This window comes from Echeneis naucrates, chromosome 22, assembly GCF_900963305.1.
Source record: "Echeneis naucrates chromosome 22, fEcheNa1.1, whole genome shotgun sequence".
Classification (NCBI taxonomy): Eukaryota; Metazoa; Chordata; class Actinopteri; order Carangiformes; family Echeneidae; genus Echeneis; species Echeneis naucrates.
The window spans coordinates 21,105,080-21,130,674 of NC_042532.1; the positions used below are offsets into that span (position 1 = coordinate 21,105,080).

General features: G+C 47.1%; 1 protein-coding gene across 1 annotated transcript in view; it reads left to right on the plus strand.

Moving 5' to 3' along the window:
• Positions 1-21,463, plus strand: part of akap6 (A kinase (PRKA) anchor protein 6) — a 104,089-nt gene extending 82,626 nt beyond the window's left edge. Inside the window, exons 18-24 of the mRNA XM_029494374.1 lie at positions 6,941-7,024; positions 7,360-7,512; positions 13,122-13,341; positions 13,405-16,079; positions 17,610-18,725; positions 19,707-19,805; positions 21,419-21,463. Coding sequence (XP_029350234.1) covers positions 6,941-7,024; positions 7,360-7,512; positions 13,122-13,341; positions 13,405-16,079; positions 17,610-18,725; positions 19,707-19,805; positions 21,419-21,463 — 4,392 coding nt within the window. The remainder of the gene's footprint in view (positions 1-6,940; positions 7,025-7,359; positions 7,513-13,121; positions 13,342-13,404; positions 16,080-17,609; positions 18,726-19,706; positions 19,806-21,418) is intronic.
• Positions 21,464-25,595: the final 4,132 nt, after the last annotated feature.

Consider the following 25,595-nt stretch of genomic DNA (forward strand, 5'->3'; position numbering starts at 1 on the left):
AGCAAATAAAGAAAACAGGCAGAGATGAGAGGAGAAGACGGACGACGACCTTCTGTTTCAGTTGCAGTCATTGTGTGACCTCACAAACAAAACTCTGACCGACAGACCGACTTTCAAATGAAACGCACAATTAGAGATCAAACATAAACAACAGGAACGAATCGGACACAGCTAACTAGAACAGTTTTTAGCCGTAAAAGGGAGAAACGATGTCTGACAGCGAAGAGTCTCATCTTCACCTTTGTGCTGCTTTTCAGACCGTCCAGTCAGTTTTTAATCATGACGTTGTCACTACGCAAAGACTAAAGGACCTGCCTGCATTTAAATATCTACATGTCTGAACGCAGCCGAGGAGACATCGGCACAGACAGAGAGACAAACGGAGACAAAAGGACAAAAGCGCTTTAACCTGCAGTAACAGCAGGAAGAGACAGAGACGGAACAACGGGCCGAGACAGGCTGAAAAATGAAGACTGGGGGAGAGAGAGAACGGCCTGTAAAGTGAGACGGAGGAGGAGAGCAAGAAAAAGACGGATGAGAGAAAGAGTTGAAAAGACGAATATGCGGCGAAATGCAGACAGACAGAGGGAGATGGAATTTTATTGATAGCGGCGTTTTAAGTCGCCACGGCGCGTTCGCTCTGCTGCATTCGTGCGAACAGTAAATGCTTTCACTCACAAAGACTTCATATATCCTCCATCTGTTTACCGCTGCTGAATATTTTAAGAGTAAAGCTTTCATCCCTAAAATGTCGGCTGCGTGTCGAGCCGGGCAAAAAGGACCTCAGCTAATAACTTACAATAATCAATAGGAACCTAATGATGTCAGCCGGAATCCATTCTGACTCACACATGAAGGCCGCACAGCTTTTTGTCGCAGAGGATGTTGGATGTTTTTCCAAACAAACGTTTTGACTTTTTCAACCTTTCAGAATCCTCACAGGTTCTAAACTGAAGCGTTTCCTGAGCCGTCAAATCTTCAGTCTGAAGGTCTGAAGGTAGAAGTTAAGGTTTGGCCGGTAACCCAGTTAGACTGATCTGGGTCTGGTTCCTTCAGCCGACTTGTTTGTCGTGATGAAACGATAGAATAACATCAGTGTGGTCCTCTTTTGTATTCAGCTTCTCTTCGACAGCTTGAAAAAGCTGGACTGAAGGCACACACACCTCACCCCACCATCCCTCTGACCCCGCCCCCAAAAGGCCCCCACTTGTCCTCTGTCTCTTTGTCCTTTAGGCGTCTAATTGGGTGCCTGTTTAGAAAAGGAAAAGGTGTTAAGTAGGGGGAATTCCCATAATGCTCTTTTGCTGGGAGAGGGGACAATGGGGACTAATTGGTTCCTATTAGCAGCTGGGGGGGGGCACTTAAGGCATGTAGAGAGAAGAGAGGCATTATGGGTAGGTGGTGTAAGTGTGTGAGCAGTGTCGGAGGAATGACTAAACAAGATGTGTTTTTGTGGTTTGTATTGTGTTCTTGTGGGAAGGAGTGAAACAAGCTGTGTGTGTGTGTGTGTGTGAATATTGTTTGAGTTGTTTCACAATCAGAGAAATGACTCAGGAATTCCCTGAACGTGTGTGATTGAGTTGTGTGTTCATTAGTTAATGAACTCAACAATCTGTTAACGCAATCTGCACAGTTCCCTTCAGGTTTCAGTTACGGGACGGAGACTGGAGCTTTGTCTTTGGATTGGAACGTGTCTGATGTTCCTCGGGGGATAAATCCGAGTCGGGACAAACGTCCTCAGCAGGTTTTGTGTGTCTGTTGTGTCACTCTGTCCGACACACTGAGACGCACTATGATGCAGCTCCAGATAAAAATGGTCCTGTCAAAAATAACTTTGATCGAACCTGAACATGTTGGACTTTCACAGCTCAGTCCAAACATGTAGACGGCCCAGCTCGATGGTTCGATTCCTGACTGAAACTAAAACTGTGGTGTGTGAAAGGAAAATTATTCTGGATGTTTCCTTGTTGGTATTTTACTGGCAACCGAAAAGTTTCACAGGCAAACAACAGGAAGAGGAGTTCAGGACTCGACTGTTCAACCTTGTTCATTTCACCTGGAGTCCGACTGGAGGAACCCTGGAGCTCTCCGGATTCGCTCTGGGAATCCTGAGCCTTGAGTTTAGAGGACGAAGCTGTTTGTGTGAGATTTTAGTTTCCAAACTCTGAACGATGGGGAACGTTGAACAAACCTCTGCAGCAGAATGTTGTTGTACCGCCGCTTTGGTACGACGGACAAACGGACAAACTGGACAACACAACAGAGACATGACGAGAGGAGGACAAAATGGAGAGAGGTTAGAAATGAGCAGTGAAACAGAGAAACGTGGACGGAAAGAAGACGAGGAGGGAAAGAGATGGGGAAGAGTATGCAAACGACAAAGTTTGTGTAGCTGTAGGCGTTATTAGCAGCAGCAGAGGGAATATGTGTGTGGGAGCAAATTGTCGACAGGAATTCATTAGGCTCGTTGTGCGATAACGAGTGCTTGTGGTTTTAATTGACTTAATCAACAAATAGAATTAATCAGAGATTTCTAATTAATGGTAATTGATTGAAATATCCACTGGGTCACTGCACAGGCTGCCAAAAGTCTCCTCTCTGACTCACTTCTTCAGTTCTGTCTCTCTTTCTTTACACTTCGTCCTTGTCCTCCGTCCTTCCTCTCACTTTTTCTGTTTCTTATCTTTCTCTCTCAGTTTCTTGAACATTTTCCTTCCCCGTCGTCGTCTCAGCTCTTTCTGCTGCTCGTCTTCCTTTTTTTTCCCTCTGTCTTATTTCTGCTCGTACTTTTAACTCTTGTTGGTTTGTATTGACAGAAAGGCCATAAAGGTCCAGTTCTTTAAATGGCCGCTTGAGTTGAAAAGTGAGTTGATTCCCATCGTTTGTTAAAACGTCCAACATTTCTCTGTGGACCTTAAAACTCACCTGTTTCCAGATAATGAAGGAATTTAAGGTCTGAAGTCTTTGACCATTTTTGGATTAGCTGGCAATTTAATGAAACGTGTAAATAGATTGACTGGTCCAATCAAAGTGATTTTATCTTTCACACACTGATGGAGACATTTCTTCAGATTCCAAAACTGCTGTAACTTCACTCCAAACTCACTGAAATGAATTTAGTCACAGTCCTCTTTGTCACGATGAAACTTTCCACCGACCGGGAGAATTTGTCACTGAAGGTACGTCTCGCTCTGGAAAAAGACTTCCTCAGTTAACATTTAAAAAGTGATCCGGTCCCGGTCTGGACTGGACCTGGTCTTGTGTCCCTCTGAGTGCTTTACCGTCATGAAAAACACTGATGCAGCGACGACACTAACCCCCCTCCTCTTCCTGTCTTCTCCTCCCTCCCTCCCTCCCCTCATCCCTCTCTTCACGGCAGGTCTCGGTAATTAGATTGTGGAGATGAGGAGGTGGAGGAGAGTTAAGAGGATTTTGTTTTTAGGAGAGGGAGATTTAAGAATGAGAAAGATGGAGGGGGGGGGGCAGGGGTGAGAGAGAGAGAGATCAAGCTTCAGAGAGAGAAGGAAAGAGAGGGTGAAGAGGGAATTAGAGAAGGAAGAGCAGATCCTCTTCGTTTTGTTTATCCCGATTCGGTCACCCTTCCTACAAGAGGGTGTTCTGGGAGGGGGGGGGGGCAAATGAGGCGATAAAGACATCACTTATTGTTTTCTTTTCTCCTGTCGGTCGACCTTGAACACAAACTGCGGTTCCCGTCGTGGTTCTTCAGTGGGTTCAGCTGCTTGTGATCACAAACGAGGAGGAGGCTGAACGCCTTCTGACTCTCTGCCGTGTCATCTGAGGTGACCCGACCCAGTTCTACTGAAGCAGGTTCTGCTCCGTTCCCCGTGTGGAGAAAGCTGTCGGTTCTGACTGGTCCCAGATTCATTCTGCAGCAGGACAACAAATCCACAAGTCCTGTATCATGAAGAGGCAGGTGAACTGAGGCCTGATTTCCTGAAGCTCTGATTGGCTGCTCCTTGGCCAGGTCCAGGTCCTAACCCTGACCCTGACCCTGACCCTAACCCTGACCCTGACCCTGACCCTAACCCTGACGCTGACCCTGAAACTGACCCTGACCCTGAAACTCGTGTCTCAGTTACTCAGAATCTGCTGCTGAAATCACGTCGAAGAAGTCAGAACTGTAAATAAAACAGATGGAGAAGCTTTCATGACAGGAAACACAAAACGTTTTCAGGAATCCCAGTTTCATGTGTGAGGGGTATTTCCTCACTTCCTGTTCCTTCCCGTCACACTTGTTTTTTTTGTTTTTTTTGGGGGGGGGGGTTCTGTCCGTCTCATCCCTCCCTCCACATCCGCCGTCTCTTTTTCTTTCTTTCCTTCCACTCCACGGCTTTCCATGTATTTTGGAAGGAAAGCTTTTTAGCAAATATTTGTCCGACTGTGTCTGTTGAGCCTCTGAGTCAATATGGGCCCAGCCAGGCTCGACCGGCCAGAGAGAGAGAGAGAGGCGAGGAAAGAAAGAGGGATCAGTGAATAAAAACCAGCAGAGCAGAAACAATAGAGACTTAAGATTCTCTGTTTCTCTTCTGCCTAAAAATAAACTCTCAGAGCAAGCAAAGACTTTTTCTGTGTGGAGCTGACCCAACTTGATAACAACGGTAAAATTAGCTTATATTAAAAATGATGTATTTACTCTGATCTTTGACACCAAAAATGTTTTGTTTTTTTTTATATATACTGATATCCTCTTTAATCTGTTTTGTCGTGGAGTCTTCAGGTCAACAGACAAAGTCATAACTGAGTCCTCGACTCGTGGGACGGCTGGTTTCTTTGCCTCCTTCATCCTTCTCAAAAGGATCAGAAAGTTGGACAAACGTGATAAAATATTATTTTCATGGAAACTTTAGAAGCAAGACAATCAAATAATGACAAGAACATTTCAGAGTGTCAGTGAGGCCTCTGACCTTTGACCTTTTCCTCAGTGTCTGAAAAATTGGAATTGAGTGGATGAACATATTATTTGTTTTTCGTTTTTTTCTATTTCAGTTGATGCCGTAGCGGCTTGATCTCTTTGTCACTGCAGGAACCAACGAGCGGGAATGTGAAAAGAAGGAAAACTCTTTGGTACTTAGTGAATTTCGACGTGAGCAGTCCACAGGTGGACGCTGTGATGGCTGTAAAATATTCCAGCTGCATTAATGGCGGTTCCCGGCCTCGGGCCTCCACAGACATCCTGTTTGGATTCACTGGTGACTCTAAACTGTCCGTAGGTCTGAGTGGTTGTTGGTCTCTGTGAGCTGGGATTGGCTTCATGAATGAATGACGCAGCAGGATGACACCCACTTCCCAGCTCCAACGCTCTGGTTGGCTGATTATTTCCCCCCAAACCGACGTGATGGAGCTCATCACTGCTGCACACTGAACCACACAGCAGCTGTCGCTTCAGTCAGAAGAAAATAAACTTTTAGTCCAATAAAAGCTGAAATGCCAGATAAAGTTAAATTCCTGTGGTTGGTTTTCGGTTCATAATGGAAACCAAACACGTCTGAAGATTTTTCTGTCAGCGTTGGGCGCTCTGTTGTTGGCGTGAACTCTGCAGAGAAGATTTCAGAGTTATGACCGTCGTCCTCTGATTCTAACATCCTGAATTATTGTTCCAGCTTGGATCCAGTTAAATTCATCTTCCTGTGTTTCCTCCACGCTGTCTGCTGCAGTTATTTGGCACAGAGTATCACTCAGTCATTTTGTTGTTGTTTAGAGTCTCCTCCTTCAATGTAATACACACCTCCTGTTTGGAATAAATAAATCTGCAATCCCACACACACACAAACACACACTGGGCTTGTCCTCTTGATCCTGTCTGCTGTATTCTGCATCCCCATCTCCTGTTTAGACAACAAGGCAAGCCACAAATATGCTAAACTGAAGAGAGCGAGAAAGAGGAGATGAAAGACAAGAAAAAGAAGAGTTGAGTGTGTGAGGAAGTGTGTGTGTGTGTGTGTGTGTGCAGGGGAGAGAGAGAATCCCATTTCATTGTAATAGTGTTTAATATTTATTGGAAAAATGTAAAGAAAATGTAAAGGAAGTGCTTTTCAGCGAGGAGGCAGGATTAGCATAAACAGTTTGGGGCTCGGACGTGTTTGGTCCCTGCTGCAGAGGAGTAAGGCTGTCCCCTCTATTCTCCAGACACACACACACAGAGTCAAATGTATGCATATGTTTGCCCACACACACATACATGCATATGTAAACATGCAAACACATACGCACACACACTAGCTGACCTTTGCATGGAAACTCATCAGCATATAGTGATTTATAATAGGCCCTGCCAATCCTTGTGTTTCTCTCACTCTCTCTTTTTCTGCCTTTCTTTTGTGCATTTATTAGACAGAAGCTGAGGGGGAACGCTGGCTGTTGTCATTTATTTTATGCTCTGTTACTGCTGATGACGGGTCTGTGCCATGAATTTAACTTTGTGCTAATAAGCTTTGAATGACCTGAATTTAATAATTAAAGTTGTCTCTTGTTTGTTTCAAGGATCATTCTGCTACAACCTGGAATCTTGTTTTCATTGTTTTATATCAATATGATTAAATTAGAAACACAACCTGACAGATGATCAGACAGGCTGTCAGCACTGAATCTAATGAATTAACTTTAACAGAACTTTGATTTGCCTTTTTAAACAAACAGAAATCCAACATCTTTGAAACGTCTTAACATGTAAAATACCAAAATCTGTTTAATTTGACTGGATTTGTTTTTCTGAAATCCTGTGACCTCTGATGCCTTTTGGCTCTGTTCATTTTGTCTTCATTTACTCAGGCAGTTTCATTAAACACACAACTTTTCCCAGAATGCAGCAGTAATCCTGTTGTACAATTTTCTCATAGCTGACAGAGACTAGAGCTTCAGTCCCCATCTTTCCTTCATGTTTCACTGCCTTGCTGACCTCTGCTGCTGTTTTTCCTTCCAGTCTCTGTGTTTGGACGTTCGAGCCCGCCGCCGAGGAGTCGCCTCTGTCCTGAAACTCTGCCAGAAGCTGCTGCAGCAAAGCCAGGTGGGAAGAAACAAACCGCACATCTGACCACCGAATACAATTAAAGACTCAACTCCACCTCTGCTTAATCACTTCATTGATGGAACTTTAAAACTCCAAAGACTTGACTCCAACTTCTGTAATCCGAAGACCAATTGATTTAAGTGGCATCAGTAGAAGATAAAACAAGCTGCCTGCACTCAGAAGTGAATAGTTTGTTTCTTAGAAGGTTTTTTGAAGGAGGAATTATATTGATGTTTATTGTTAAAATTACAGCTTATTGGTGGAACTGATTAGTATGATAATTACCATTATAATTCTAATAAAAGTCTCTCCTATCCCCACCTCTGGGACAGTCGGGCCCCATGGCAGAGGTGGGCCCAGAGGCGGAGCAGCACCGTGAGGCCCTGCAGCTGCTGTCAATCAACCTGGAGAGGAGGTGGGAGGCGATCGTGATGCAGGCGCTGCAGTGGCAGAACCGTCTGAAGAGGGAGCTGGGAGAGCAGCAGGTTAGAGCGAGCTGACATTTACGCTTTGCATCCTTCACTCCACACTGCAGGCAATCAGCTGACGCACCGTTACACTCTCCGAGCATGTCAGAGTTTGATTTGATGCTAAAAATCCAGCGTGAAAGACAGATGGTGCTGTAATTGAAGCCGCAGTGTTTTTTCTTTTGTTTTTTGTTTTTTTTTTTTGCTGTGGAACAAGGTTTACAACCTGAGACGGTGTCGCAGTGTTTTCTGAAATAAGCATCAGCTCACAAACAAAACACAAAACACAAACTTCTTTCTTCTTCTTCTTCAGTCAAGTCAAATTTGATCATGGGAAAATTACTTTTCCGAAGAGTTACAGTATTTCATGCCAACGCAATCCTGTCCTGCCTTTTATTGTTTGTTTCTCTGGGAAGAACGTGAAACAAAAAGCAACAAATGAGATGTCATGATGAAATAAGAAGAACGTCTTGGTGGAAGTCACTGATGCATTTTTCTACCTCACACCTTGTTTAGTTTCAAAATCAGGTCCAGGTTCTGTATTAATACAGTCTGAGTGGACGTATCACGGTCCTCAGTCTGGATACAGAAACCTTCAAACCAGCCGGCAGGACTTCCTGAACTTTGTGATGTCACAACAAAGCCACAATGCCCCCCCGCCGCCTTCAGCGCAGATAATCTGAACCTCCGCAAACAAAACAAACAACCAGAAAATGAGATTTCAACAGTCGACAGTTTTCCCATCGCGACACGACGAGAGTCTGTTTGTCTGCAGCCGCTCAGCTTCCTGCCGTCACTTTAAGGCCGCAGGATGGATGACGGCCCGCCACGTGTGCAGCTCGACGCACCGAGAGCTTCAGCTGTTAAAAGATATATCACTCATGGGGGGGGCAGAGAGAGAGGGAGCTTCTGCTCAGCTGATGTAAGGTGAAGCAGGAAGCTGCAGCAGAATGGAGCCGTTATGGATTTCTAATAGTGATGAATACGGTTCTATAGAGACATTTGGATACAAGGTGAACACACACACACACACACACACACAGTCATACTGATGTGAGCATAAAATGTTGTTAAGCCTCAAACACACATGAAGCGACGCAGCAGCCTCACAAACACAAACAGTGTCAGCAGTAAATACGTAGCATGCACAGCATCGTGCACGTGGCAGCGCTCACTGATGGATAGAGATGTGTTAAGAGCTTGAGTGTGGAGGAAACGGGGGGCCAGTTTGTTCAAAGTAAAAAGAAACTTTTTTAATATTCTGTGACTAATTTTTTTTTGTGGCTGTTTTTAATTAACAGCCACTAATTGTTTACAAGGTAATTCTTTATTTTATGAATCCATATAATCCTAAATGCTGCTTTACAGCTCCGTTAAACTCTGAGTGAACTAACAGCCTTTTTACACAATCAGGAAAATAAAAGGCAAATTAAATTTAATATCAGTTAAAGCTGATATATGTAACTACTGCACAATAAAAAGTCCAAAAAGAATTTGACTCATTTTTAGAGTTGTGTTATTTACAGGAACGTTGGCTGTTATGTTTACAGCAACAGTCAGTTAAACTTTCTGACATCAAACTTAACTTTTACAGCCACATTAAGGCTCTTCTGCTATTTTGTTAAATTGTCTCCACATATCCAAGAACCTGCCAAAAGAGTTTGTTCTCTAGTTTAAAAATCTCCTCAAAACGAACTTTGTAACTGAGCGGTCAGGACTTCTGTAACTTTGTGATGTCACAGCAAAGCAGTCACCCCCCTGAGCCTTAGCCACGCCCCCCAGCCCGGCTCACCTGCAGGATATTTGGATTGTCGACCTGAAATCTGATTCTGTGTGTGTCTGTTTGTGTCTGTCTGTGTGTGTGTGTCTGTGCGTGTCTGTGTGTGTGTGTCTGTCTGTGTCTGTCTGTGTGTGTGTGTGTGTGTCTGTCTGTGTGTGTCTGTGTGTGTGTCTGTCTGTCTGTGTGTGTCTGTGTCTGTGTGTCTGTCTGCGTATGTCTGTGTGTGTGTCTGTGTATGTCTGTGTGTGTCTGTGTGTGTGTCTGTCTGTCTGTGTGTGTCTGTGTCTGTGTGTCTGTCTGTGTGTGTCTGTGTGTGTCTGTGTGTCTGTCTGTCTGTGTGTGTCTGTGTGTGTCTGTGTCTGTGTGTGTGTCTGTCTGTCTGTGTGTCTGTGTGTATCTGTGTCTGTGTGTGTCTGTGTGTCTGTCTGTGTCTGTCTGTGTCTGTCTGTCTGTCTGTGTGTGTGTGTGTTTCTGTCTGTCTGTGTGTGTCTGTGTGTGTCTGTGTGTGTCTGTGTGCTTTGAAAGGCTCTGAATAGGACGAGCGGTCAAGAATCTGATGCTTTATGAATTTAGCAGGATTAACAGAAAACAGCCGAACTCTGCTGGGGGAGGAAGAACTCCCCCCAACACACACACACACACACACACACACACACATATTGTAGTGGAGAAGACAAATAACACGGGCCAGACACTCTGACCTCGCTGCCTGGCTGGAGAGTAATTTCACTTCTACTGGAGATGGGAGAGGAATAAAAAGAGGAAAGATATCCGGCTGCTTTAGTTTCTAATGAACACTTCTGCTGAGTGATGAAACGATTGTCCTCTCCTGGCTGTGCTGTGCATGTTTCACACCTCAGCTGTCTGATTTTATCTGACTTTTGTCAGCGTCACTCTGTAAACGGGCAGGTGCCTATAATAAGTACTTCCCTGTGTGTGTCTGTGTGTGTACACTCTGATCCTACACACTCACAATAAACAATTACAAACTGGAAGCTTGAGAGGGAGCGGAAAAAATCAGGTGTACCTGTATGTGTGTAAAGAACAGCAGACAGCCAATCAGAGGTGTTTAAATGCTGAAATGGCACAATAAGCCCCGCCCCGTGAGTCAGGGTCATGGCGCTGCGTTACATCTGGAGACGACCTCCGAGATTCAAGCAGATTTAAGAGCCACAGATCGATCAGCTGATCACCGTGACGCCATGATGACGTCATCACACCTGTGGTATGACCAGATATCCTGAAGGAGGAGCCTCAGCCGTCCCACGTTGTTACAGCAGCAGATTTCTCTCCAAATTAGAGCTGCAGGGCGTTCCACAAAGTAAAGCTGTCAGTCTGCAGGTCATAGCTGACTTAGCCACTCTCGTGTTCATGGGACCAGGAGGATCTGCACTTAGTCCACCAGAGGAAATCATATTTTAGAACACTTCCCTCGTGATTGTGAAATATATTTTGGAGAGGAGTTATGAGCAACATATGGAGGTTTTCATTCACCGTTCGCAATTACATTCAAAGCAGCCTGTCTGCTGCTCCACTCTGCATGGAGAGGTGATTTATCTGTGTGCTCCCGCTCATTTTGAGTCGGGCCGGTGACGCCGGCGCTCCCTCAGCACTTTGACAACCGGTACAGGGAAGAGCCGGCAGAGACTCCGGCAGCAGCAGGAGCTGCAGGAGGAAACGGCGGCACATGAATAATCACCCAGATGCTGCTAGATAGCTGCGCTCTCCTTGGGCCTTCAGATGCTATGCTAACAAATGGGAGCAGTCAAACCACAGCTAATGGGAAAAAAGGTTTCCCTTTCCAGCCCCAAACACACACACACAGTAAACACAGCGTAAACACCAGAATCTGATCTAGTTCAGGGTCTGCTCTGTTCACTTTAACCAGATTGATTTTCTCTGGTGTGACCTTTGATCTTTCCTCAAGAGCATGAAACAAAATAAAACTCATTTAGCTCCCGGACGCCCCACAATCTGAGAAGGTGGCCATCGTCCACAGAACCAAGAAGGTTTGCTGTGTTAAGATCCTTTTAGCAGAATAAATGATAATTCAGTGGAGCGGTGCGACATGTTGGGACACATCTGAAGTATCCTGAGAGGTGGGACAGTCCAGACATGCCGCTGAGCTGAGACACTGAGACAACAGCATCAGATGTGTGCGAGTTGCTCTTCAGTTGTTGTTGTTGTTCGATCCAACATTTGTGTGTTTTGACCAGCTCGGGTTAAACTCTGCTCCTCTCAAAGGTTTGCTCCAGTTTCAGAAACAGAAACAGGAACTTCAGGACGTTTCACTTCCTGAATCTTCCTGTTTTTATCGACATCATCGACCCAGCCGCTCCGAACTCTGAACGGTTTCCACGCAAAAACCCCTCCATGTTGCCGCAGTCAGGGCGGGGAGTCGTCGTCATCATCATCCTCCATGTTTGTCTGGTCCCGCCAACACCTCAGAGACTTTTCCCGCTTCCTGAAAAGCCACAGCAGCGGCCGGACACCGTGGGGTCACCTCCCCTTCCTTCCCCCTGAGGGGTCATAAAAATACCCAGAATTCAACTGTAAACTGTCACAGACTGATAGAAATGAGCTAAATTGCAGATAGAAAGGTTTTGGCGGGTCATCAAATGAAGGATTTGATTGGATTAGGCTGATTGATGGCCTCTCCCCTCACCAACGAATATGTTTCTGAATGCGTCTGCAGTAGAAAAACCCAGTTCAGTCATTACCCCATCTCCCTTATCAGCACGAGGGGAATAAACACAAATCTAATAGAAATTCATTACGCAGACCCGCATCCACACACACACACACACACTCACACAGACAGAGCCAACTAGTTTATTAGATTAATAGGCTATGAATGGCTAATACGAATTACCCCCCTCTCTTGTTAATGAGACGCGGAGCAATTTGTATAATTATGTCTGTGGAAGGGAAGAATTCCTGTGTCTAAGCATATTTTTAGACAGCCGAGCTTTCTGAAGGATTTTGATTACGTATTTACTTTGGGGTTTTCAGCTTCGTGCTCTTTCTCTCAGAAGTCGTTTTTGAATAATTCATCGCTTTGTTCCAGAGCAGAATAATTTGTGTTGAGATTTATGAGCAATTGCTTTGGGGTGGGCTGATTTTTACTCTTTTTTTTTCTCCTCTCCCTTTAAATGATCACAAAACGTGTTCTATCAGAGTCGGGTGTCAACGTCTCTCTCAAACTGTCCAGACAGCGTCTCAGGAAGGACACGTCTTCTTAAAGAGTTTGCTGCCAAAACAAGATAAAAAAAGCAAAAGGAAAAAGAAACATAACCTGCGTTTGATCGCACCAAATAAAACATTTGCTGCACTTTAAATGATAATAGCAAACTGACTTTCTTTAAAGAAAACACACTCCTGAGCTGGATCCTCTCGAATTTTAACTTTGTGTCCAGGTTTCATTTCATTTTCAGCTTAATGTTGAGTCATTAAGACGCAATTCCCCACAAATTTGTGTCTGTAACATTCATAAAGAGACAGAAGCATAAAAATGGCTCTGGCTTGGAGGAAAGCTCTGATTTATTTAGGATTCAGTAATGACAGCGTGAACGTATGAAGTGATGAACAAAACTGGGACTTTAATTTATGAACATTAAGGTTTTCTGTTTCTTTGTGTTTTTCCTGAAAAACTCTCCTCAGCTGATTCTGTCTGATCAGTTCAGACTCTCTCTGGAATCAGAAAACGAGAACTAACTACAAACTCTGAATGTTTCCTTCTTCTCTCATGTGTTTGGGTTGTTTTGTCTTTATCTGATCAGGAGTTCTGCTCATTCTCAGTGATGTGTTAGAAATATGTTCAGGGTCTGTTTCTTTTTTCTTTCTGCAGGTTCCTGGGAACTTTCTTGAACCAGGTCTAGTTGACCTCCACCAGATCAGCCCGGTCCCAGTTGGCCCCGTGGCACCGGCGCCGGATGATTCCTGGGAGTGGGACGAAACAGACATGGCAATCACAGAACCACAACCGCAGGAAGTCCCACAACCCAACCTGACGCACAACGTCCCCTCAGAGCCAGATCCGTCTCCTGACAGCGCTCAGCTCCACGGCAGTCAGCCAGACCAGATTCAAACCGACGTCCCCGCCAGTCACTGTCCTGGGAATGTGACCAGAGGATCTTCATCAGAGGTCCAGCTCAGGGTGACCTCTCAAACAGGTCCCACCAACAACAATAACATCTACCAGGTGTACAGCCTCCATCATGTGGAGCTCTTCAGGCAGCCTCACCTTCCTCACCTTTCTTCTTCTCTGCACAAAACCAAGTCAGGAAAACACAAAGACCAGCTCCTGCTGAAGAGCCTGAGCAAGGACTCGTCCTTCTCCTCCATCGAATCCCTCCCAGACCTCCTGGGGGCTCTGATGCCGAACAGCCGAGGAGGAGATCAGATCACCAGTGACCAAGACGTGGAGAGCGAGAGGGAGGGAGGCAGAGGGAGCGGCCAGTCGGCGAACAGTCGGCGGTCGGAGTGCGAGAGCGGGATCGTTAGTGATACGGGCGACAATGAGACCACGACCAACCTGGAAATCCAGGGAGAGGAGGACGAGACCGGGAGGAAGGATCTGCTCAAAGACAGCATCGCCAAGTCCAACCAGAGAACGAAGGCAGAGGAGAGCAGGAAGGAGAAAGGATGGAGGAGGGACGAAAACAGGAGGAACAGAGAGGAGGAGAAAAGGAGGAGACACAGGAAGGGAGGAGGGGAGGCGGTCGAGATCCTGATCAACGGGCGCGGCATCCTGACGCCCGCTGACTCTGACTCCGATTTTGAGGTGGGCGGGCATCCATCCAAGCCCTACATGTCCCGCAGTGACATCACAGAGTTCAAAGTTGACCCGTTTAACGTTTTGGAGACTCCTCCAGTTCTCAGCCGCCAGGCGTCCAGTCCGGGCCCGTCCCAGGGCTCGTCCCTGGAGTCTCTGCTGGCTCTGGGGGTGGAGTTATTTCCCTCCAAAGACCTGCTTCATCGCAGCGCCTCTCTGGAGAGCTGCCTGCCCCCGTGTCGCAGCGCCGAGGGCGAGACTGGGGGTAGCCTGGCCAGCCTGGGGGAGCTGGACCTGGGGCTGAGTAGAGAGCTGGACGGAGACCAACCGGGGAAAGAGGAGGACATTGGACATGTGCAGGGAGAACCGTCCTCTGGGGAACTGAGCCGAAGAACCCTGGATCTCCTGAAGCGCCTGGAGAACATCCAGAGTCCTCTGGCAAAGATGACCCGCAGTGTTTCAGACATGACGCTCCGGAGCAGCTCCCCACAGCAGGGCCGACTTCCTGCCTCCCCGTCTCTCGGCGGCCACCACACGCTGCTGTCTGGGATCTCGGGCTCTACGCGGAAAGGACCTCCATCCATGATCAATGAGAGTTCGGCAACAGCGTCGCTGACGGAGCTGAGCACCACAGAGGACTCGTCTTTGGGCTCTGAAGGTTTTACCGCACTCAAAAAACGGCACATCTACCTGGATCCTACCACGGCAGCCAATGCCAACTCGGGCTCTTTCAGGAAGCGCTGCCATGGAAACAGCCGAGTCGGCCAAGGAGTGGATGAATCGGATGCGGCGAGTTTGAGCATGGTGGTGAACGTGTCGTCTGCGTGCACCGACGAGGACGAAGACGACAGTGACCTGCTGTCTTCCTCCACGCTGACGCTGACCGAGGAGGAGCTTGGTGTTCGAGACGGAGAAGACGAGGAGGAGGAGAGGCTGAGCGGCGCCTCCTCCGGCAATGATGATGACGAAGAAGATGATGAAGAGGAGATGGAGGGTTCCTACGTGCTGGGATTGGAGTACATGAAGAGGGAGCTGCAGAGCTGGATCCGATCTCCTCGCACATCCTCGTCTACCTCTAAAACTGAGGTGGGCCTCCACGATGAGCTGCAGTGTGGAGCCCACCCGTCTTCCACCTTCAACGACTCCTCCCACAAAAAGGAGGCGTACAGTTTCCTAAACCACTCTGCTGCTAAACTCATAGAAACCAACGCCAACAGCGGCAACAACAAGGCGAAGACAGACAGGAAGGAGGAGGAAGATGAGGAGGTGGAGCAGAACAGGAGGAACGCAACAAGGAGCTTCATCAGCCAGTTTGTAGACGACGTTGAGAACGGAAATGTGGACCAGAGCTGTCTAAGAGGGAAAGACGAAGATGACGAGCTCCTCAGGGAGGAGTCCAGTGTGTTCACGAAGAAAGGAGAGTCGCTGAGGGAATCGTACGTGTTCGCCAAGACGGGAGAGACAGTTCAGGACGTCAGCACCTTGTTCGCCAAAACGGAAACAAGCCCAACGACGCAGCCGACCTGCGAGCGCTTCCCGTTCGTGCACAAACGCACCTCCTCTTTGGTGGGGGAGCTGCGTGGGGAGCTGCCCTGCTACAGCTCCTCCCTCCCTTCACCTCCCTCCCTCTCACCAGTGGAGGACTGCAGATCCCATGATGCCTTGCGCAACGACAGGCCGGCTGGTGGAAGGAAGTCCATCACCATCCAGGAAAAGTTCAAGTTCTCATCTTTTGTGACAGAGGAGACGAGGAGGGAGGTCAGAGACAAGGACTCGTCCCTGCCACCCAAAAAACGCCACAGCTCTCACTCATCCTGTCTCAACCACCTCCCCTCCGCCGCCGCCCCCCCTCCCTGCGACGTGGATGAAGGCAAGAGGGAGAATGTGCACGACTTTGTGATGGAGATCATCGACCTGACCTCACTGGCACTGAAGAGCAAAGAGAATCAGCCCGAAGAACCGAACCGGGTCGAGACCAGCGGGTCCAACCTGGACCACGGCGCCGCGTCGCTGCAGCAGATCAGAGAAAAGGTAAAGTCCTGAGCAGGGATCGTTGTTTATAAGACTGAGTTCAGGTGTTGAAGACATCTGTCTAATGTCCTGTCTGCCTTCCTGTCTGCCTTCCTGTCTGCCTTCCTGTCTGACTTCCTGTCTGCCTTCCTGTCTGCCTTCCTGTCTGCCTTCCTGTCTGCCTTCCTGTCTGACTTCCTGTCTGACTTCCTGTCTGCCTTCCTGTCTGACTTCCTGTCTGCCTTCCTGTCTGCCTTCCTGTCTGACTTCCTGTCTGCCTTCCTGTCTGACTTCCTGTCTGACTTCCTGTCTGCCTTCCTGTCTGACTTCCTGTCTGCCTTCCTGTCTGACTTCCTGTCTGACTTCCTGTCTGACTTCCTGTCTGCCTTCCTGTCTGCCTTCCTGTCTGCCTGCCTTCCTGTCTGCCTTCCTGTCTGACTTCCTGTCAGCCTTCCTGTCTGACTTCCTGTCTGCCTTCCTGTCTGCCTTCCTGTCTGACTTCCTGTCTGCCTTCCTGTCTGCCTTCCTGTCTGACTTCCTGTCAGCCTTCCTGTCTGACTTCCTGTCTGCCTTCCTGTCTGCCTTCCTGTCTGCCTTCCTGTCTGACTTCCTGTCAGCCTTCCTGTCTGACTTCCTGTCTGCCTTCCTGTCTGCCTTCCTGTCTGCCTTCCTGTCTGACTTCCTGTCAGCCTTCCTGTCTGCCTTCCTGTCTGCCTTCCTGTCTGACTTCCTGTCTGCCTTCCTGTCTGCCTTCCTGTCTGACTTCCTGTCTGCCTTCCTGTCTGACTTCCTGTCAGCCTTCCTGTCTGACTTCCTGTCTGCCTTCCTGTCTGCCTTCCTGTCTTCCTTCCTGTCTGACTTCCTGTCAGCCTTCCTGTCTGACTTCCTGTCTGCCTTCCTGTCTGACTTCCTGTCTGACTTCCTGTCTGCCTTCCTGTCTGCCTTCCTGTCTGACTTCCTGTCTGCCTTCCTGTCTGCCTTCCTGTCTGCCTTCCTGTCTGACTTCCTGTCAGCCTTCCTGTCTGACTTCCTGTCTGCCTTCCTGTCTGCCTTCCTGTCTGACTTCCTGTCTGCCTTCCTGTCTGCCTTCCTGTCTGACTTCCTGTCAGCCTTCCTGTCTGACTTCCTGTCTGCCTTCCTGTCTGCCTTCCTGTCTGCCTTCCTGTCTGACTTCGTGTCAGCCTTCCTGTCTGACTTCCTGTCTGCCTTCCTGTCTGCCTTCCTGTCTGACCTCATGCATTGTGTGTATATTCTTGAGGAATAGTATCAAAGTTCTCTCAGCTGATTTGTTCAGTCAGTTGGAATAATTCAATAAATCGCATCATGGATCAGAACTTTTAGGATGTGATGACTAATCCGTTCAGAATCTGAAGTGAATCTAAAATCTAATCAGTTTTCTGCCTTCATTTGATTTCTGAGAAGAAGAAATCAGGCAGAGAAATCTTGGCTCCTCCTGTAAATTATTAATATGCAAATGGAGTCTGTTTGGTTTGATAATTTTGTTGCTTTGTTAAAATAGAAATAATTTAAACCACAAACATTTTCCTTCAGGTGCTCGAACATTCCCATCAGCCCCTTCACCTCCGGAAGGGCGACTTCTACTCCTACCTGTCGCTCTCCTCCCACGACAGCGACTGTGGCGAGGTCAGCCAGTGTTCCGAGGACAAGAGCTCCACACCGGCGCCCTACAGCATCCCGTCCTACGTGACTCCGACGCAGGCCAGCCCGAGCCCTGAGCTCTTCACGAGCACCCGGCAGCAAGCGCCGCCCGCCAATCGCCAACACTCGCCATCCAAGAGCGGCCTCTCTGCTCTGGACCTGAGGTCCCCTGAGGGCCAAAGTGTCTGTGCTGGGAACGGCAGCCCCTGTCTGTCCCTGCCCCCCAGCCCCGACATCAGGGACGAGGAGACCCTGTTCGCGGCCTGCACAGAGGAGGTCTACCTGGGCCCCCCCCTCTGCTACAGCATGGCGCTGACCAGGAAGCCGCGGGGGCCCCTGCTGAAGGAGAACCAGGAGGAGCCCGATGGTCTCACCTACCTGTCTTGTTCTGAACCGCATCACAGCTGGTCTCAGGAGGGACCCTGTTCGAGTCTCGTGTCCCCCTCTAAGGAGTCCGTGACAGACCGGGATCTCCTCGATCTTCAAGGGTCCGGTCCCACGGCGACAGCGGAGCAAACGCCGACCGGCCCCCCTCCCCTTCTGCTTCGTCTGTCCTCTGGCGCCGAGGAAGAGAAGCAAGGTGAGGACCCGAACCTCTGCTGTGATGTCACTGGAGGAGAAGTGGCGGTCGCTGTGAGTGTCAGTGCGCCGCAGGAGGAGAGGAGTCGTAATGAGGGGCCTCCTTATCTTAATCCCTGGCCGCGTGTCGCCCCGATAGACTCCTCCGCAGCTGAATGTTTGGCAGATACTAAAACGCTTGAATCCAATATGGGCGCCGTAATGACCAAGATAAGTGTCTGCAGCTCTGCTACAAATCCCTCAAAAGAGCCAGCCGCCACGCGTATTAATCCCAAAATTAACTGCTCGGCGATGAGGGAGGGAGATAGGGGGGAGGAGGGGGGAGGGCGAGGAGCGGCGGATACTTGGCGGGCGAGGCGGGAGGAGACGGGGAGAAGAGGAGGGCGGAGCGCCGCGCAGCAGGAAGCAAAGACAGCGGCGGCGAAGCAGGTTAGTGTCCCACGTATTAGTCTGATCTGCCATCAGGACATTATACTGCACTCCACCAACCTGCTGCAGGTATTAGACTGAGCCGAGCCGCTCGCTGGCTGTGAATGTAATGAGGCCGCTGAGCTTCCCTCTCATTTCCATTTCTGAGGCCGGAGAACATGAGAGGAGCTGATGCCGCCCCCTCCCTCCTTCTATCTTTCTTTCCTCATCTTCTCTGCTCCTCTTCCTTCTTCCGTTTCCTCCCCACCTTATTTCCTCTCTCCTAATGTTCTCATTCCACTTTTTATTTCCTTATCGTCTCCTCTCCACACGCCTCCTTTCCTCACATCATCTCCTGTCCTTTCCTTCATCCTTCCATCTTTCTTCCTCTCCTCCTGCAGGCATTGTTCCTGTCTCTTCCTCAGGTGTTTATGGGGGGGGGGCTGCGGTGATCATTCACTTCATTTCATCGCTGAATCGGCGACTTTGTTTCTATTTCCTGATGATAAGGACTTTTCTGCTGGTGCAGAGCCGCTTCAGAATCTGGGCGACCTGAAAACGACACTTTTCTCATCATCTGAAAAATGTTGTTGAACTGAAGAGGAAACGCCAAAGATGGCGGCGTGCGTGGAGGGATTATATCTGCACGTCTTTACAAAGTGATTAGTCGTGAACCAATTAGGACGGGGTTGGAGTTGGGGGGGCTGATGCTCGTTTGTTTTCATTTCCAGCTTTTCAGCAGTTTGGGCTCAAAGAAGGAACAAGCCGATTAGAAAACAAAGACAAACAGTTTCAGCCTGATAATGCTGCTTTCATTTATTCTTCCCTCCTTCTCGGTTCGTCTCTCTCAGCATCCATCACCACCTCCCTCTCTCTCTGCTAAAACCAAAAGTTGGATATTGTTTTCTTGTCACTTGAAGTTTCTGACTTTTAATCTCTCTTTCTCTCTGTCCGTCTTTCCAGTTCTTTTTCTAACTGGTAACTTTCTCTTTTTCCTCTCAGGTGAGATCTCAGTTGGCTGTCGATCACGCCACCAGAGCGGCATATGGGCGGAGCCAGGCCTCTGTGAAACACGCCCCCTCGAGAGCAGGGGCAGTTAGGGTGAGTGAACACTCAACTCACATTTTCTCTCTCATTTAAGTAATTAGAAGCTTTTAGTTGAGTAGAGACTGAAGGATAGGATTTATTGATATCATCCAATCAACCAATCAGAGAGTGAGAAAACATCCCTCTGCCTCGCTCCCTGTGGCTTCAGGAAAATAATCAGAATAAATAATTAGAATGAATTCGATTGGATTTAGTTATATTTGATGTAATAGTTATTGTTCTGGAGATTTAGTTGATCTTGTTAAATTGAGATGAACATGTTTTTTTGTATATATATATTTGGTCGATCCAAATGTGCATCAGCTGGTGACTTATTTTGAACTCTGACCCGCCCAGTACCAGAACCCTGGATACATCCAAATAAACAGCTGGAAAATAGGTCCAACTGGACTTAATGCTGAAGGCCGCTGCCATTGAAAAGCTCTCCGTCTGTGTTCAGTTAGTTCTGAGGGCCGACTCCCGGGCATCGTGTTGCATTCTGGGTAGTCTGTACTTCAGCCGTAGCTCTTCATGATTACAGGAGTCGAGAAGACCGGTTGGTTCGGTCCAGCTCCTGAATGATTGTGTGATTTTAAAAACGTGGATGCAGATTAAGATCCATTCAGCTTTTGTTCTATTTTTAAAATTCAATCAAACCAGGAAGCTGCAGAACACAAACAAAGATCATCAGTAACACAATCAGAGTGTGTGTGTGTGTGAGAGAGATGTTGTCGCCCTGTGGATGCCTCCAGGGCTAAGCAAAACCCGGTGCCCCCGTACTCCAAACACACACAAACTAACACACACACCCCCGAGGGCAGGGCATAAAAGTCCAGGTAGAAGCTCTGACAGCCCAACAGCTGCAGGTTAGACAGACATGTTCACACACACACACACACACACACATACCAGAGGACAAACCTGCATACACACTCGCATGCAAAGAAATACACATATGAAAGTGCAAAATCAAGCTCAGTGTACACACACATATACACACACACAACTGATGTAAACCCATGACAAAGGACACACACACAGCACACACATCATATCAGTGATGCATACAGCTGGTCCTGACCCCCATGGCGTGCCCCAGTCTAGTCCACCTGTTCACTCACACTCACACACACACACATCCTCTCCTGTGTTTTGCTGCAGACCTTCTGCTGTCTGGGTCACAGAGCACATCATGAGCCGCATTCATGATTGCTTTAATTGCACCTGTGTCTGTGTGTACTGTGTGTGTTTGTGTGTCTGCATGTACTGTGTGTGTGCGCGTGTGCATGTGTATGTGAGTAAAGTTTCCGAGAAAACAAAGCTAAATATCTGATCCACCGGAGGAAACAGAGCGACTGGAACAGAAAAGACTCTGCAGCTGCAGCTGAATATTCAACTGGATGTTTGAAACAAAAAACACAAAGCAGAACAACAACAACAGAACAGGATACAACAAGAAAAGGAAATTTAAGCATGTGAAAATATCCTCAAAGCAAAAACCAGATACAGGAACAGGAAGAGAAGTCATTTCACAATAAATGTAGAGTAGAAAAAAAACCCTCACATTATTCTGACGTTTAAAAGAAATGAGCTGAAAACAAAATGGATTGTGTTTCCTGTCCATCCAGAGTCTGCCTGTCTCCGGAGCTGGAGCCTCCAGGATCCAGCTGTAAGGGAGCTCCCTCCACCTCCTGTCTTCTGGGCTTCGTTTCTCCGGCTGCTGCCTCCTCCTCCTCCTCCTCCTCCTGAAGCTTTTCACACCTGTGATCTCCCACAATGCACAGCTGTTGGCTCAAGTGATCTTTGGAAAGTGGCGGGACGTTTCGGGGCCGAACTGTCCGACGGTGAAGCCGCTTGTAGATTTATAGAGTGAACATGGAAATCAGTTAAGAGTTAGAGCGAAACTTCTGATGTGAAATTATATCCACCAATTTAAAAATGGAAGAAAATGGTGCCCGGGGAAACACAATCAGCTCCATCTTCTTATAAACTCTTTGTGTTTTAGCTTGTTTTGTGCATCACAGTTTGGTCCACAACACAAAATAAATAAGATGCAACACTTAAACTGTTAAACTGTTTTGATGCTACAAATCTCCAGACGGACAGACGTGGAGCCGACCTGGAATCAGCTGGATGCTCCTGTTTCACTCCGTCTTCCTTATTGTATTTCTTTATTTCAGCTCCTTCCTGTTGTTTACTGGAGGCTGGTTGCACAAAGATCTGACCTGATGTGAGTTTGGCCAAAGTCACTCCAGTCCAATCAGAGCTGTGGATGAATAAAAAGGTGTTCATCTGCACCAACCAGAGCAGCTGAGCAGGATGAACCTGGAGCTACTTCAGTTTGTTTCCGACACATCTGAGGCCAGTTTGTACGACGGCATGCTCTGTGCTACAGATGAACGTCCTGTCTCTGTTCTGCCTCTTTAGACGAAGCTGCAGACCCTCCGATCTGACGAAGGCCGTTCACTTTGTTCAAACTGAGCCGAGTTAGAATAAAGAAATGGAGTCATGATTTAAAAAAGGATGCAGAAGTTCATAAAAGCTACACAAGATTCCCAATAAACTGTCTCATAGAAGCCCAAACACAAACTTTGTGAGGTTGAGGGTTGACCTTTAAGATTTTTAAAGAGACCTTTTGAAGGTAAATCAACAGCTTCACCATTAAACATTCTCTGTAAAGAGTCCTGATCCGGTCAGCTGGTTTTCACCGAGCTGTCGGCCATTTTAAACCGTCTTCTTTGAAGTGCTGTAAACTGAGCACTTCCTTGTCAAACGCCTCTCGGAGATTTTGTCTGAACATTAATTACTGTGAAGGACAAACAGAATCCTCTGCAGCTCTGAGTCAGATCAGTTATCTTTAACCATTAAAACCATCTGTCAGCCGTTACAGCCAACTTCCTTTCTTTGCATTCTAACAGTTTTTAGATTGCCAAGGACTCCCCGCTTTATTCTTTAGGAAGTTTATGTCCAACCTGCTTTTCAGAGGAAGTCAGTTTCGTCCTTTCCTCTCAAAAGCTTCAGCACAAAAAGATCTTCATCCGTTGGTACCATATCTTCTTTCACTATGATCTCCTCCAGAGGCAGCGAGCAGCTGTCACCTACCGATTTGATGACCCATTCATGGATCCTCGATGCTGCTCTGGTTGTGGAAGAAGTCCATGAGCTCTTGATGGAAATACGATATTAGAGCTGTCCAAAAATTAAACAAAATAAGTTGAAACAACAACATGAGTATTTTATCTATGCAACACAACCAAAGTGGTGTTGTGTAGACGTTAAGGTTTGATGACTGTTGACAAGGACGTGTGTTGTTAGTAATACTGCTGTATGTACACCACCACTGTACCATGTGTTCTTTTTTATTTTCCAGAGGTGATTGGCAATGACGCTGGGTTTGGGTTTGGTGTTGAGACGGGTCTGTGTGTGTGTGTGTGTGCGTAGGACAAAATAGGGTTTGAAATCTTTAAAATATAATTGTGTGCCTTGCTCTTCTGTTATTTCCTCTACCTTTTTTTTGTTAATTAAAACCACGGCTTTCCCAATTAGATGATGAAAACATGCAACGAAAAAGAAACAAACGGCGTTTCATCGAGGTTCATGTTGAGCTTGTGTACATATGTAAAGGTGTCCAACCTTGGTGTAAAGGCAGAGGGAGGAATGCTTGGTGTTGGTGTTCATTTCTGTACGTGATCTGTGATGTGAAATATCTTTATTATTAGTATAAAGAGCTTGACTGCATGGTTCCTGCTAACTACAATGTAAAACCAACTGTTGACAAATAAACTTAATTTATTGGAAAAACACATTTTGGACAGCTGTGATTTGTGCTTTTGGTGTCTTCGTTGTTGTTCTTTGTCCAATTCTATTGAAGTCTATAGGAAAAGGTCCCTCCTTCTCCCTGATTTATTGTGTCAGTAAACATTTTCCTGATGAGTTTATGGCCTCAGTCTCTTTCATGGTATGTTCTTCAATGAGCTACTGGTAAGTTTGTGTTATTGCTCCTTAACCCACATTAGCTGTCCCTCGTCAATGAATGCTGTCAAGTCCTATTTCTGCTGAAGTTAAAATGCTCAGCAGTGACTTAAAGAATTTTGCTGTCATCCTGAGTTTAAATCTGCACACATGCAGACACGTGCACGAACTTCCTGAGCATCAGTATAATTTTCCACAGCTCTCATCTGATCAGACGTTTTCTTTAGTGTGTTTTGTTTAAAGACCAATTTGTTCAGACGTGCTTACGTTTGTTAAATCTGTTCCAACCGAACTCTTAAAATAAGAGTCTTAAATGTTGGTCGAGTCATTAGCTGCCACATGGAGTTTGGATGTGTGTTTGGCAGGCAGGTGTTATTTATTTTCAGGTTGCGCACTCGATCCCCCCACCTGTGGTTAGAAAAACAGAAATCAAAGATGGAGTTCTGAAACTTTCTTTTGACAGCAGCGCTGTGTCAGGCCCCCAATCATCAGAAATACATCATTAACATTTTTTTGATCTTGCACAGATTTATTTTTTGCCCTTAATCAGACCTCTGTTTTCTTGCGGCCGCCTCGTCATCGGTTGGCGCACGCAGACACAAAGTTTTGCCTCCTGAGGAGATGAAGTACAATTGAAAGCTGAAGGAGTTGATTGGATATGATGATAAACACACACTTTGGGGATATTACCAAACGTTAAATAATGTTTACCTCATCAGCAGAAGGTCATTTTGTTGAAACAAGAAAAAGCCGCTGATGACACAGAGAAGATAGATGGATGATGACGGGCGGGGGCAGCCAATAAGTGGCGTTTACCTCCACTGAATGCGAAGGCCTGTACACACCTCCCTCTAACACACAAGGCAATTTGCCCCTGATTGTAGAGGCAGTTCTCCATCACATCCTTTAAAGCTGAATTTTGTTGGTCTGGTGATGAAAAGTCTCTCGTCATTTGAAACTGGGCCTAAAGTTATTGTTGTTAAATAATTGGCTACGGAACAAAATGAACTTCCTGTCCAGCAGAAAAAGTGGGAGGAGGTCCGACTAATCTCTCCTCAAGGTTTGAACGATTTCACTTTGTGCTCTTCGATCAAACGTTGAACGCTGAAGGTCCTTCGATGGAGGACGGAGCAGCAGCTCTCTGTCTCGGTTCTCGTTGTAAATTTGCAGAAATGTAATAGTTCATATGTGTTTTAAATGTATTGTTGCCGTGCGTGTTTTCAGTGAGCAGACTGTGCTGCCTGGCTCAGCGGTCCTCAGGCAGTGTGTGTGTGGTCATTAAAAACAGTGAGTCCTCCTCGGCTCTGGGTGTTTAACACTGTCATAACGCTGCATTGTGACACTTCCTTCTGTCTTCACAGGAGAGCTGTTAGAGGATTAAAAAAATAGCTGTTAGCTGCAACAAAATACACTTCACATTAAAGCAAATTGCTTCTTGCGATTGTTGATAGTTTCTCATTGTTGCGTCCCTCTCGGTTGGAGCTGTGATGTTGATTGTGGCTGAAGGGGCCTTCAGATGACTGATAAGCGTTGATGAATGAAAATGGAAATGCTTTTCAGCGTTTTGCCTTCAAAGGGAAATCAAATAGGGAGGACGGACTCGGGGGGGGCAGGGCAGGGGAGAATATTTGCCTTTTTGCAATTAACAAGATATGTTCTTTTTTTGTGGTCAGAAAAATGGAAATGGCTTTTAAGGTCGTAAAGGTCGAGCGCATCGAAGCATGGTGGCTCCGCAATTACTCTTCAGGCAGAGGCCTGATTGGGGGGGTGTGGGGGGGTCCGGCCGTGCACCGACGGTCAAATTAACAAGACGGCCGGCTCCCTGTTGAAAAG